Genomic DNA, 14,985 nt, shown 5'->3' with positions numbered 1-14,985 from the left:
GCAGTATTGGCTTATTTTCCTTTTAATATTTGTGGAATCTGTAGTAATGCCATTTCTTTCATTCCTTATATTGGTGACTGTATCTTCTCTTTCCAGTTTGTCTAGAGGTTTGTCAATTTTACTAATTTTTTTCAAATAACAAATTTATAGTTTCCTTGATTTTTCTCTATTGTTTTTCTGTTTTCTGTTTTAGTGATGTGTGCTCTAATCTTGTTAATTTGTTTCTTTTTCTTTTGATTTAATTTGTTCTAATTTCTTATATTAGAAGCTTAGGTCATTGATTTAGGATCTTCCTGCTTTTCATATGGAACCATTTACGTTTCTCTCCTTAATTATTTGACTTTGTAATCATTCTGTCAGTTATCCTTTTTATCCCTTTGCTTTGAAGTTTTTTGTTTTTAAAATCTAATTTGTCCCATATTAATATAGCCACTCCAGCTTTCTTTGATCAGTGCTGTATAGTATATAACCATGCTATTCCATGCACTGTGACATACTATATCTTTTTCATCCTTTTCCTTTTAACGTATTGTGTCTTTATATTAAAAGAAGTTTCCTTGGGGTGCTTGGGTGGCTCAGTCAGTTAAGCATCCAATTTTGGCTAAGGTCATGATCTCATGGTTCATGGGTTTGAGCCCCATGTTGGGCCCTGTACTGACAGCTTAGAGTCTGGAGCCTGCTTCAGATTCTTTGTCTCCCTCTCTGCCCCTCCCCCACTCATGCTCTGTTTCTCTCTCTCTCAAAATAAATAAACATTACAAAATATTTAAAAAAAATAAAAGAAACTTCCCTTTAGGCAACATATAGTTGAATTTTGCTTTTTAAAATTTGTGCTGACAACCTCTAACTGGGGGTGTTTAGTCCAATTACATTTAATATGATTAATGTATTTGTTTTAAATCTATCATCCTATTTTTTTTAATCAGTCTTCACTGTTCATTGTTTTCTTTTTGCCTTCCATTAAATTATTTTTTATATTTTTTCTCCTTTGTTTTCTAGGAGTGCTAACATACTATGCTATTTTACTTATTGTTTTAGAGTGTATATTATACACCTTTAACTTATTATAGTCTATCTTTAGATGTTACACTATTTCACATATAGTATATGAGTTATATAACAGTATATTCTATTGCTTCCCTCCCAGACTTTGTGCTATTGTTGTCATATTTCTGTGTAGGTTGTAAACATCACAGCATCTAAAATTAATTTTCTTTATTAAAAAAATCTTATGCTTATTTTATTTTTAAGAGAGAGAGAGAGAGAGGGACAAGAGCATGAGCAGGGGAGGGGCAGAGATAGAGGGAGACACAGAATCTGAAGCAGGCTCCAGGCTCCGAGCTGTCAGCACAGCTTGACAGTCAAGCAGGACTTGAACTCACTAACCACAAGATCATGACCTGAGCCAAAGTTGTACGCTTAACTGACTGAGCCACCCAGGTGGCCCTAAAATTAATTTACTTTAAACATTAGGTTATCAATTCAAATGTTTTAAATAATAAGAGAAGAATGCCTCTATATTTACTCATGTAGTTGCCATTTTCAAGGTTCTTCATCCCTTTGTGGAAAACCGTTTCCATCTGGCATTATTTTCCTTCTACTTGAAGGACTTTTTTATGTTTTATGGTGTAGATGTGCTGGGGATTTTTCCTGTCAGCTCTTAATGTCTGAACTAGTCATTATTTTGCTTCATTTTTGCAATTTATTTTAGCTGGGTATAGAATTATAGGTTGACAGTTTTTTCTTTTAGTTCTTTAAAGAAGACCCAGTGTCTTCTAGCTTGCATTGTTTTCATTGGGAATTTGCTGTTATTCTTATCTTTGTTGTTCTGTACATAATGTATCTTTCTTCTCACACAGTTTTGAGACTTTGTCTTTATCCCCCTGGTTTTGAGCAATTTGACTACAATGTGTCTTGGTACAGTTATCTTCATGGATCTTGTGCTTGTACTTCTTGGATTTTTGGGTTTATAATTTTCATCAAATCTGGAAATTTTTCAGATTTTTTTTTCTTCAAAAAATTGTTTTTTCTGTACCTTTCTCTTTCTCCTCTTTTGGGAACTCTGGTTCTCTATGTATTAGGTCTCTTGAAATTGTCCCATAGGTAATTGATGCTCTGTTCATTTTTTGCTTTCTTTTCTCCTCAGTTTCATTTTGCATAGCTTCCATTGCTATGTCTTCAAATTCACTAGTTTTCATTTTCTAATGTGCTGATTATGTCACCAAACTATTTTAATCTCAGACATTGTAGTTTCCTTTCTAGAAATTTGATTTGAGTGTTTTTATATCTTTCATATTTCCATTTCCCCCTTTGAACATACATAATATAGGTATAATAAGTGTTTTAATTTCCATGTCTGCTGGCTCTGACATTTGTGTCAGTTCTGGGTTATTTAGATCCATTGATTTTTCTTAATATTTATGAGTTGGGTAGTATTTTCCTGTCTTCCTGCCTACCTGGTAACTTTTAGTTAGATACTGTACATTGTGAACTTTACTTTGGATGTTGCTAGAGATTTTTGTATGTCTGTAAGTCTTCTTGAGCTTAGATACAGTTAGGTTACTCTGAAACATTTTGTTCCTTTTGGGTCTTGGTTTTGGATTTGTTTGGTGGCTTCAGACCTCTTATTAGTCTGGGGCTGGTTATTCTCCACCACTGAGACAAGATCCTTCTGAATACTTAGTGCCCAGTGAATCATGGGGTCTTCCTGTGTGGCTGACAGGAGCAAGTGCTATGCTTGTCCCTCTGTATTCTTCAAGATGGTGCACTGGGCCTCCAGTCCTTTCATGTAGTTCTTTCTTTGACTTTGGGAAGTTTCCTGTCATGTAGGCATGCATCACCTTTTGCTGCATCCTCAGCTGGGGTGAGTGAGGTTACCTACACAACTCCAGAGCAATATCAGGGCAACTCTCTCCTCTCTGCTTCTGTTCTATGAACTCTGACTATATTGGCCTCCCTGACTCTGAGGTCTGCCCTCTTTACGCACATAGACCACTGTACTCCACCTGGTTCCCTTCCCTTGGCTGAGGCCTGTGAGCTCTTTGGGCAGTGAAGAGTTGGAACATGTGTCTAGTAAGACTATTTATTAGTGAACATCTTGTCTTCTCTCCATTGTTTTGTATTATTTTTTGTTTTGCATTTCAATGGTAAGTAAATACAGGCAGTTATTGTATTTTCATAGCACATATATATGTTATAAATGCATTTAGCAAAAATCTGCATTTTTTTTTTGCAGTTACAGCAAAGCTTTGATGAAAATGGCTTGTTTTTAGAACTATAGATAAATAGGTTGTTTGTTGTTTTTGTTTTTGTTTTTACTCTGGGAGACCATTAATGAACCTAATACCTGATCTCTGAAATAGCAAGATGCAGATTACAGTGTGTTTTATAACTAAACTGAAAGGTCAAATAGGAATAGAGCAAACTCTGATCTTTAAAGTTGAACCCACACTTTATTTTCCTTTTTCAGGTGTGCCTTCAGATGCTGATTCTTCTGCTGCCAGTAATAAAATCAGTGGTGCAAATAATTCTAAGCCAAATCGCCCTTCTCTTGCCAAGATTCTTCTGTCATTGGATGGGAATCTGGCCAAACAGCAGGCCTTGTCTCATATACTTACAGCATTGCAAATCATGTATGCCAGGTAGGCTTGTTGGCTAACTTTTGAAATCCTGTAGTTATGTGAACTTTGAGTTTCTATATTTTTGTTTTTTATCATATGTCTAGGAGAGTGTTGTGGTGTTATCTTTAAATGCTGTTGAGTTTTAGTTCATATACCCTTAGATAGTGAATGATGGTATCTTCGTGCTTTCTTTAATGGGGAATGAAATAGGAATCAGAAATCCAAACTTAAAAACATTTTGTTATTCTTTATGGTGAGTAAACTCTAAGCATTACTGTTTGAGGAATGATATTGATATGTATTGATACAAATATGCAGTAATGTTTAAGACCACTGGTCATCTGCTTCACTCAAACACTTGATAAGGCAGAGTTTTGATAATACTATCTTTCCAACATTTTGCTGCTATTTTCTCAGTCTGAATAAGTTGCCCATCTGTCATGGTTATGGACTTGATGAGTAGAAATAAATTACATAGGAAAATTAATTTCAGACCAAAGTCCAACTCTGTCATTGAGAAGATGTTTAGTCTTTGCAACTTTGTGTGAAGCACCCTTGGTACACAGCTCTCAGTAAATAAAAAATTATCCTCAGCCTCTAACAATAAGCCTAGAAGATTTCTCAGGGAAATCCAGGGGTTTATTCTTGTCTGATTTTTATGTTTGATATTTTTTCACCTGTCATCACTGTGGTCATTCAGATAAATAAATCTTAAGTAAACATTTTAGCTTTTAGTTGATGAATATTAGCTCATTAGTTTCCCAAAACTCCTTTATGTGTATCCTATAAAAATGAAGGCATCATTCAGTAAGGGCTTGTCCCTGCTCCTGACTCTTCTGTCCTACAGTGGTAAAGGGCAGTTCACCACAGGCCTGGCTTTCTCTCCTGACAGAGATGCGGTGGTCGGGGCCCTCATGCCGGCTGGCATGATCGCCCCAGTGGAGTGTCCCTCATTCTCCTCCTCGGCACCTCCTTCTGATGTGTCTGCTATGGCCAGTCCTGTGAATGCAGAGGAATGTGTACTGGCTATTGATATTGAAGACAGACTGAGTCCAAATCCATGGCAAGAAAAGAGAGGAGAGGTAAAAATAAATAGAAAAGCAATAAAGCAACATTAGATCAAAAAGGAAATGGTAGCTACTTTGTATCTAGAGAAGTATAAGTCATTCTTCCACTAATTCAGAGTGCTTTTGTGCCTACTTCTGTGATTTTTGGCTTGGATTAGAAAATATTTTATTTAAAAGGATCTTTTTAGTGCTTAAGTAGAAATAGATTCATTCATTTAAAAAGTTGCTAAATGCAAATCCATAGTCCTTTATCTGCAGTTCTGACACCTTAAAGCTATTTTGGGGAAAAACCCAACTTGAAGAGTTGTGAGCTCATTTTAATCTTCATGTAACCATTGTGAATATTAATAAGTTTTCATGGGAATATGAATGTGCTTGACTTTGCAGGGTTGCCCTGTACCCCACTGGAGCTGGTGGTGTATGCTCCTTGCTAACATCTATAACATCTGTGACATTCCAGATGACCCAAGGGGTTTGAGATCAGGCTTTTTGAAATTGTGTGGGAAGTGTGCCATGTTGCTGAGTTTTTCCTTTCCTTGTATACTTTTTAAACTAGATGATCTCTTCTGAAGATGCTATGACCCCCTCTGCAGTGACCCCATCTGCTTCCTCAGCTTCTTCTAGACCATTTATCCCAGTGACGGATGACCCAGGAGCTGCCAGCATCATTGCAGAAACTATGACAAAAACCAAAGAGGTCAAAGGGATTTCTTTTTTAACATTTTATTTGGAAATAATCTTAAATGTACACAAAAGTTGGAGAAATAGTACATAGAAATACAACACATTATACTACCATATACCGTTCACCTAGGTTCTCCAGTTGTTGGCATTTCTGAACCATTGTGGGGGAGCTGTAGGGCACAATCCCCTTTCATCCTCAAGGCTTTAGTGTGTATTTCCTGAGTGTCAGGGCATTACATTGATCCAGGATTACTTTCTAATCCATAGACTTAATCAGGTCTTTGCTCATTGTTCCAATAGTGTCATTTATGGGTTTAGAACCCATCTCAGGGTTGTGTGTTGTCTCTTTAGTACTCAATATGAGACATTCTTTAGTCCTTCCTTTTGGCTGAAACACCATACGAAGGATGTAGAGTTCTTTTCATTGCACCCCTCTGGGGTATGTGCATTGTTGATTTGCTGCATTACTAGTGATACTAATTCTTATCACTTAAGAGTATCTGCCAGGTTTCTCTACCAGAAGTTAATAAGAGTGTATTAGTAATTATTCATGAGGAGATACTTTGAGACTGTAAATACCTGTAAGTACCTTGTTCCTCATCATATTTTTACCCACTAGTTTCTAGTATCTGTTGATGATTCTAGCTGAATTCATTATAACTGTGTTGTCACATGATGATTTTTCAGATTTCATCATTCCTTTTGGAATATAATTGTTACTGTTCTTCTGTGAGAAGCTCCCTTCTCATCTTTGTCTGTCTGTCTATCTACGATGATATAAAGTAGGATGGGATCCTACTTAATCATACATTACTTTCCTCATTTGACACCCCAATTATCCTAGACTTGGCCCTTGGGAGACCTTTTTGGCTGGTTCATTTGTCCTGACATGTCCCCATAATTTTTGAGCACTTCCTTACTTTTTGGTACAACAGTGTGTTCTGGACTTATCTTTCATTTGCCCTGTCCCTGCTCTGGAATCACCCATTTCTCTAACGATCCCTGATTCCTTTTAGTAGATCATAGAATTTAGAAACAAGATCTGGAAACTTGGTAAGTTGACTGCTATCGGATGTTCTTGGTTTACACCTTCTCAGCAAACATGCATGCATCTGAGCATTTTTTTTTTCTCATTTAGCATCTTATCTTTATAATAAACACCATGAGGGGTACGTGGGTGGCTCAGTCAGTTAAGCGTTCCACTCTTGATTTCAGCTCAGGTCATGGTCTTGCAGTTCATGAGATCGATCCCCATGTCAGGCTCTGTGATTGCACCTTGGAGCCTGCTTAGGATTCTGTCTCTCCCTCTCTCTACCCCTCCCCCACTTGTGCATGTGCTTGTACACTCTCTCTCTCTCTCTCTCTCTCAAAATAAGTAAATGAGAAAACCCCCAGCAAAACCATGAGTAGTTCAAACCACTATTTCAGCTTAGAATAAAAACCAAAAAACATTTTCAGTTTTAGTCCAACAACCACAGGATTTATCTTTGCTCTCTCCCTTTCTGTATTTAAAGTGTATAATCCTTTTATTTGTTGCTGGATTGATTTGCTCTTTTGTTGAGGGTTTTTATAGCTGGTATTCATAAAGGATACTACTAATCTATAGTTTTCTTATGATGTCTGCCTGGTTTGTGTATTTGAGTAATACTGTCCTTAGTGGAATGAGTTGGGACAGTGTTCTTTTTTACTGTTTCTTTTTTAGAATAGTTTGAAGGGTTAGTGTTACTTCTTCTTTAACTATTTTGTAGAATTTTATGTGTCCCTTTAACCTGTTCTCATCATTTTTTGCGTGTTTCTTTGCTTTCTGGCACAACACACAGTTCTAGTCTCAACAAAATGATTTATCCTCCAGCCCAGAAATCAAATGTTTCTCTAGGAAGTCTTGGTTCTTTTCAGTGGAGAATCGCATTTAGAAGGCAAGATCTGGGCCTTCATGTCCTCATTTAAGTTGGGGTGTTGATGTTCTCAAGCATTCCTAGTGGACAGAGCTAGGGAATAAATGTGTATGTATATACACACAATAGATATGTATTCTTATATTTATTTAACTATATACCTACATATCTTGAAAACCACTGGTTCACAACAGTACAATCAATTCTAATACCAACACAGGATTCATTCTTCTTTTCTCCCCCTCTGTATTTATAACTCTCTTCTCTGAAAGTGAGAAACCTGATTCTTATTATTGGCAGTTTATTTATTTCCTCTTAGGTAGCCAGCCTCCCATGTTGGCTGCCACACCTTGCCCCACATGGATACCCCCTTTTCTCCACACTCCTGACACTCAAAACCAGAAGTCATCCCCAATGGATACCCCCTTTTCTCTGCACAGGTTCTGATACTCAAAACCAGTGTGACTTCTGCTCAACTGCTTGATTTGTGACCTCTCCCTCACCTCCCAAGCCTGCTTGCCAAAGCAGGGACCCATTCTGTCACACCAGCCACCCCCACATGTGGACACCCTCCCCACCCCCACTTAGGTGCTCCCTATGCTTGGCTATCTCACCCTGCTCACACTCTCTCCCTTCTTCTTTGGGGACAAACATGCGTTCTTTTTTTTTTTTTTTATTTAAGTTTTTACTTAAATTCCAGTTAGTTAACAGTGTAATATTAGTTTCAGGTATAAATGATAGTGCTCATCAAACAAGTGTACTCCTTAATCCCCATCACCTACTTAACATGCATTATTTTCAATTACATTTGGAACTCTTGATTTATTATTCTATTACTACTGGCAAAAATATGTCCTATGGAAATTATTCTTAACCATCTGTGGTAATAAAAAGATTGCCATTTATAAATTAGGTGGCTAGACCCAGCTTCTCATACTTCATGATCTCCTATGGTGAAGGTTTAATGCAGAAATTATCCTGAATTATATAAAATTTTTGCTTTTAGGTAGAAGAGGGATTTCTTTCCTACCAGTTTATTTAAGAGACATAGGCACTAACCAGATTATACCCCTAAATTCCTATCATTTCAGTTTTGGTTTGAGTCATAAATAAATAAATAACATAAAATATAAATGTAAATAAATAATTTTCATATTAGTATTAGGTTAGTATTAATCACGTGTTAATATATTCCACTGAATGCTTTTGCTGCTCTTCAGTGAGTGAGATTCTGTAATGGCATCATTTCTGATGAACTACACTTAACGATTCTCTGGGTCTCCATGCAGAGGTAGGAGCAGGGTCCATTTCTTTAAAGGGAAGAACTGTGTTCCTAGCACAGAGAAGTATGGTGTCCAGGGCCTAAGTCTGTGGAATTTGCACATTAGGTATGTCACATTTCCCTTAAGTTTCCTATGTGGGGCTTGTGCTTCCTTTATCTCGTTTCTTTTTCTGGAAAGGTTGGCACTAGTTTTGCTGAGATCCAGAAAGCAGAAGAGAAAAGGAGAGGCACATCTGGGATCTTGTTCTTCCCCTAATGATCCAGACTCTGCCTGGGGAACTAGAAGGTCCTGTGTTGTCCCCCATTCAGCACAGGGTCTCAGTGATTCCCATTCCCTCTACGTTCAAAAGCTCTGGGATTTCCCACCTCTGATGGCTCCTTGTTCCTTTCTATAAGTCACACCCCACTACAACCCCCAAGAGGCTCTTAGGTGTTGGATAGCAGGCTGTGAGGCAGCAGTCCTGGATGGGACATCCTCACAAGGTCTGAGGCTGCCACAGGCAAGTAAGGGGCTCATTTCACCTGCTACAGAGGAGGGAGAGGTAAATGATGACAGGTGTGGTATGTTCTAACTGACATACTGTGAATGAGAAGTAAGAGGAGAATATCTATTTTCATTTTCAAAGTACCCAAGGAACAAGAGATAATGGATACTGTGTTACATGCCAGCCAACAAGTCACTTTAAAGCGATTTAGAGATTCTAGGAAAGAGTTATGTAGAGAATGTAGGCAAAACATGTAAAAGTACAAATTTAGTTGATAGAAAATCCCCAAGCATATCTTATGAATCAGGGAGGGGTAAATTGTATATGTTGTGACTTCATTCCCGGCCGTCCACCTATGATTCGAATTTGGTCACAGTATAAATTGTCATTTTTTTATAGTTTATGCATGCCTTTTCATAGATATTATCAGTATTTTGTAAAATAGTTAATTTGTCTTGAAAGCATAGTACATGGTGGTGGAAATTTTAGAGGTCTGTCCTTTCTTAACCTGGCATTTCATGCTCTTAAAGGCTAACGGCCTCAGAAAGTCCCTTATTCATCAGTAGTAGTCATGTATTCTTTGAGGTTATGGGTAAACTGGTGACTATTTCATAATGTATCATTCCTCATTTTAATTGTTGGACTTTTTAGGATGTTGAAAGCCAAAATAAAGCAACAGGCCCAGAACCTCAGTCCTTGGATGAATTCACTAGTCTGCTCGTTGCGGATGACACTCGTGTCATGGTGGACTTGCTGAAGTTGTCCGTGTGCAGCCGGGCAGGGGACAAGGGCAGGGATGTGCTGTCAGCTGTGCTGTCTGGCATGGGTACCGCATACCCACAGGTGAGCCATGTGATGGGTGTCGTGGGTTCCTCTCTGAGGGATATGCTACTGTTGACATCACACCTTCTCTAGTGCTTGATTTTATTCTAGGAGATAGCAGTTCAGAAGGACTCCTTGTAAACAAGCCCTTTCTCTGTCCTGTGTGCTGTGGTTGTCCTCACTGTGCCTTCTGACATCATTTTGGTATTTTTTGCCATTTAGAAATTTCTGATTTTTATGAAGTTGGATCTGCCAGTTTTTTTCATTGATGGCTTCTGAATTTTGTATTATGCAGAAAAACTGCTTGCCTATGTGACATTATTTAAAGAAAATTTCCCAAGTTTCTTCCAATTATTTTTATGATTTCATTTATTATATTTACATTTTTGAGCCATTCTGGGATTTATCTTGATATAAGGGATAATGTAGGGATCCAACTTTATTTTTTCCTAGATGGCAAACTTGTTGTCTGACAACCATTTATTGAATAATAATAAAAATCCATCCTTTTCCCAATGATTTGAAAACATTTTAATCATATTTTAAATTCATGTGTATATTTGGGTCCATTTATGGACTCTTCTGTACATTAACCTATTATGCTTTAAAATAGTTTTAATATTTGGTAACATGGGGTCCATCAGGATTTTCTACTGTGGTGGCTAGCTGAGCCATCCGGTATAGTGGCTTCCAGTCACATGTACCTGTTGACCACTTGATGACTAGTGCACCTGAGGAACTGAAGTTTTCATTTTATTTAGCTTTAATTTAAATGTGTATAGCTACATGTGGCTAGTTTAGGGTATAAAGTCAGCATCATATCAGTACATCTTAGAAATTGGATTGATCAGTCCTAAAACTTTTTGGCTTCCTAACGACTCTTTTATTTATCAATGGCCTTCTGCCTTTTTAGAACTGGCCACATCAGGGAGTCTGATGCCATGAACTCTGTACAGAAATGTAACCTGTGTTTTTCTAGACCTTATATCACTGCCGCCCAAATGAGAAAATACTTAAGTGTGGTTGAGTGGTCTTGAAAACATAGTAAATGATTTGGTAGTTAGTAAATTAAATGGTTTGGGGCTTGTTATTTCTTAATCGTATTCAGGAAAAACAAGAGGTAGGTTTCCTATTTTCTAGTTTTTTTAAGGCAAGGTACTTGGCACAATTCTGAGAGATTGAATCAAGATGAATTGCCATAAGCAAAAGCTTTTTGTTTTTTGTTTTTTTGTGTTTTTGTTTTTTTCACAAGTTTATTGCATTTGTGAGAGGAAAGGATATGAATGAGGACATGGATTTAAAGTAATAATGCCCAGGGGCGCCTGGGTGGCTCAGTCAGTTAAGCGTCCGACTTCAGCTCAGGTCACGATCTCGTGGTCCACGTGTTCAAGCCCCGCGTCAGGCTCTGGGCTGATGGCTCAGAGCCTGGAGCCTGTTTACGATTCTGTGTCTCCCTCTCTCTCTGCCCCTCCCCCGTTCATGCTGTGTCTCTCTCTGTCTCAAAAATAAATAAACGTTAAAAAAATTTTTTAAAAATAAAAAATAAAAAAAAATAAAGTAATAATGCCCAATATTTAGTACACACATATCTGCCAGGCCCAGTTGTAAGTGCATTCTCAGTATAGATGGTAGATGTTCTCTGTTTACAGATGAGGAAACTGAGGCTCTGAGACGTTGTCCACTGGCTGTGGACACTCAGGTTGCTGGTGGGTGGGAGAAATGGGACTGGACCCTGAGTGCTCTGAGGGAAAAGCCACATCTGTGATGCCTGTGTCACCCTCTTCTTGTTGACCTCTCCTGGGGGAGTGATGGGATTTTCAGAGGAGGATTGTGAAGCCCAGAAAACTCCTGGTGGACTGTGTGGTAGGTGTTTGATGCTCCCAACATGTGTGTCCCAGTGATGCACACTAGGTTTAAGGGGAAACAGAAGCAAAGATAGGAGTGTCTTCAGACTATCCTGGTCAGGGGCAAGATGCTGGTCCTGTGTCACCCCAACCTAATATTTGGGACTCTTAGAGATGTCTGAATTTATAGTCCTGTTACCTAGATAGCAGTGATATTAGTTTGTCATTAACAAAACTATTTACTAAGCTAATCTATTTGTTATCTAAATGTGAGGAAAAATAGAGGAGAAAAATCATTTATTCCAGGAAAGTATGGAATACACAATAGTTTTTTTCTCTAAATTTCAAAAATTTTCAGGCTCTTAACTGCTACAATAACATATTCTTATTTGTTTTTAAAAATAGAAATCAAAGAGTGTATAATCACCAGTATTTACCACTTCAATGGTGTGAATCAGTAAAATTTTAAAATGAAATAAGTATTGGGGAGCCTGGGTGGCTCAGTTGGTTAAGCGTCTGACTCTTGATATTGGCTCAGGTCACAATCTCATTATTCACAAGTTTGACAACTGCATCGGGCTCTGTGCTAACAGTGCAAGCCTGCTTGGGATTCTCTCTCCCACCCTCTCTCTCTGCCCCTCCCCTGTGTGTGTTTTCTCTCTCAAAATAAATAAACTTAAAAAAAATGACATAAGGACATTATGGATTGTTCAGAGAAGATGGCATTGGGGCTGACCCTTAATGTCCTGGGTCAAGGGAAATCCCACTTATGTTTGTGCTTGTAGCTGTTTGTTTCAGGTATTATGCTGCTGTTTGATCTGGGTGGCTTGATTGTTCCTATCTATTCCTGCCCCCTCCTGTTTGACCCCCAGTGACTTCTAGGATCTTGGTCATTTTTATCACCTTTCTGCTCCTGCCCTGGATATTTTTGTTCCTGAGGCAGATTTTTCCTCACTAGGAAGTAATCTTGTCTTGGTATAAAAAACTGTTGTGATCACACTTTCATTGGTTGGCATATATTGAGTGTCTTGTGTATGTGAGGCAGCTCCCAGCTACTTACAAGCTTCACAGCACCTCTGAGGTCTGTGCTATCTTGATTTTATAGATGAGGGAACCAAGCCCTGATTTAAACTAGATTTATCAAATTCTGAAGTCCTATCCTGGTGCCCTGATCGTGTCCCTGCTTCCTCCCCCAGGTGGCAGATATGTTGCTGGAGCTCTGTGTCACTGAGTTGGAGGATGTGGCCACAGACTCGCAGAGTGGTCGCTTGTCCTCTCAGCCTGTGGTGGTGGAGAGTAGCCATCCCTACACAGACGACACTTCCTCCAGTGGAACAGTGAAGATACCAGGTACTCAGCGCTGGCCTAGGGGGAGGAGGGGGGAAGAATCTCTGCCTATAGAATAGCTTCATTTCTATAATTGTATCAGAAGTACACCATTTTATAGAAAAGAAGCTACAGAATTGCTTTAGAATTATTCCCCAACTTTTTAAAAATACTTTTTTTCTCAAAATAAACATGATACAGAAAACCATGCAGAATGAATGTTTAGCTTAACGATTATCAGGTGTGGTTGCCATAGTCACCAAAACTCAGATCTAGAAGAAGTCCTGTGCCAGTTTCCAGAAACTCTTCTTGTGTCCCCACTAAAGTGATTGCTGCCCGCCCTTAGAGATAATGCTGACTTGTATTTCTGGGCAGTTTCTGTTACCCAGGTATGTACCCTCTTCTAAGTCTCTTTCTAATTAATAGTTTCTATCTTTTAAGTTTCTTATTGTAACTTGAGTTCTTTCCTGGATTTTCTTTTTCCTTTTTTTCAACAATCTATGTGTTGAGGAACCTCAGCCTTTAACCCATTGGTCTTCCCTGCAGCCTGGATTTACATACTCCTGCTGCACTTCAGCCTATTCTTGATCCTTGTCTTTCTGCAAATTTCTCCTGATTCAGAGTTCCAAGTAGTTCAGACCTTTGGCAAGACCATTGGTGGTTGTGTCCCTGTGCCTGCTTGTCTTTCCTTATGTGATGTCAGCAGCTACTGATACTCAGAGCCTGAGGCCATTAATCCATTGGGGGTTGCAAAATGATGCTATTCTAATTGTTCCATTCTTTTCCTGTTTATTAGCTGGAATACTTTATAAAGAGATATTTCCCCTCATCCTTTAGTTAGTTATCTAGGGGTGCTGTTTGCATAAGCAAGAGAGGATTAAAAGCTTTCTTCTATTTATATTTTTAAGAGGATGAATTGATTCCCTATCATTCTTTGAAGGTGACCAGAATTTTTTTTTCTTTTATGTTGTTATGAACTTATGGATTTAAACATCTATGATGGGCTTTAATCCCTTGTGACTATTATTCTGTTGAAGCTCAAATTATCCCATCTCTAGATATCAGGAACCTCCTTCAATTTGTTCTGGAAATGACATTGGTGATCCATTGATAACCTCCATGCAGTCTGGTATAACAAGATGCTTTGGGCTTGTCATGTAGTTTCTGCCCCCTACCTGGAATCTTCCTTGGTGTCTTTCAGTGGAGAAGGCATTTTAGATTACTGGGCTGTCATTGTTTCTAGACCTTTTCAATAGACAGAGGTAGGATGAATGGTTGGCCAGTCCCCTTTGAGTTCATACTGATACATTGGATTCAAATTCAGAACTGCAAGGTTTCTGTTAACCTCTAACGTTACTTCTGTGTTTTCTTCTATACTGAAAATCTTGATTAGATAGGGGATGACAGAATTATAATATCTCAAAATTATTCATTTGCTTTATTTCACATTTCAGAAACAAGAGACTAAGGATTCAAATCTAATATAAGCAAACATGAATACAGTTCCTGAAATAGCAAAAAAAAAATTTGGCTTATTCTCTCTTCCTTCTCCCAACTTTATTAAAATGTGATTATACTGTATCTACCAGAGCATAATAACCATTACATACCGTACTTCTATTCAATCTTCATTTAGTTTTATTTTTACTCTGTTAATGCTCACTTCTAGTCCTTTGTCTCTCTCTCTTTTTAAAAAATATTTATGCATTTTGAGAGGGAGAGAGAGAGTGTGTAAGCAAGGGAGGGGCAGAGAGAGAGGGAGAGAGAGAATCCCAAGCAGGCTCTGTGCTGTCAGCTTAGAGCACGTCATGGGGCTAAATCTCATGAACCATGCCATGACCTGAGCTTAAATCAAAAGTCGGTCGCTCAACTGACTGAGCCATCCAGGGGCCCTATCTCTTTTTTCATTATGATTGACTGAAGCTCACACTTTAGTCAATTCTTCAGTGGGCTCAGGATA

At 38.3% G+C, this 14,985-nt stretch overlaps 1 protein-coding gene across 5 annotated transcripts in view; it reads left to right on the top strand.

Annotated features, from left to right (window-relative positions):
* HERC2 (HECT and RLD domain containing E3 ubiquitin protein ligase 2) overlaps positions 1 to 14,985 on the top strand; it is a 284,479-nt gene that overhangs the window by 221,568 nt on the left and 47,926 nt on the right. For all 5 annotated transcript variants that reach the window (XM_047861969.1, XM_047861966.1, XM_047861967.1 and 2 more), the window contains 5 exons: positions 3,470 to 3,641; positions 4,513 to 4,702; positions 5,244 to 5,384; positions 9,685 to 9,876; positions 12,896 to 13,049. In XM_047861969.1, the coding sequence (XP_047717925.1) occupies positions 3,470 to 3,641; positions 4,513 to 4,702; positions 5,244 to 5,384; positions 9,685 to 9,876; positions 12,896 to 13,049 (849 nt within the window). The remainder of the gene's footprint in view (positions 1 to 3,469; positions 3,642 to 4,512; positions 4,703 to 5,243; positions 5,385 to 9,684; positions 9,877 to 12,895; positions 13,050 to 14,985) is intronic.

The sequence above is a fragment of the Prionailurus viverrinus genome, chromosome B3 (genome assembly GCF_022837055.1).
Source record: "Prionailurus viverrinus isolate Anna chromosome B3, UM_Priviv_1.0, whole genome shotgun sequence".
In the NCBI taxonomy this organism is placed as follows: Eukaryota; Metazoa; Chordata; class Mammalia; order Carnivora; family Felidae; genus Prionailurus; species Prionailurus viverrinus.
Note: the sequence above shows the minus strand (reverse complement) of the source record. Positions and strands in the feature narration are given on the sequence as shown.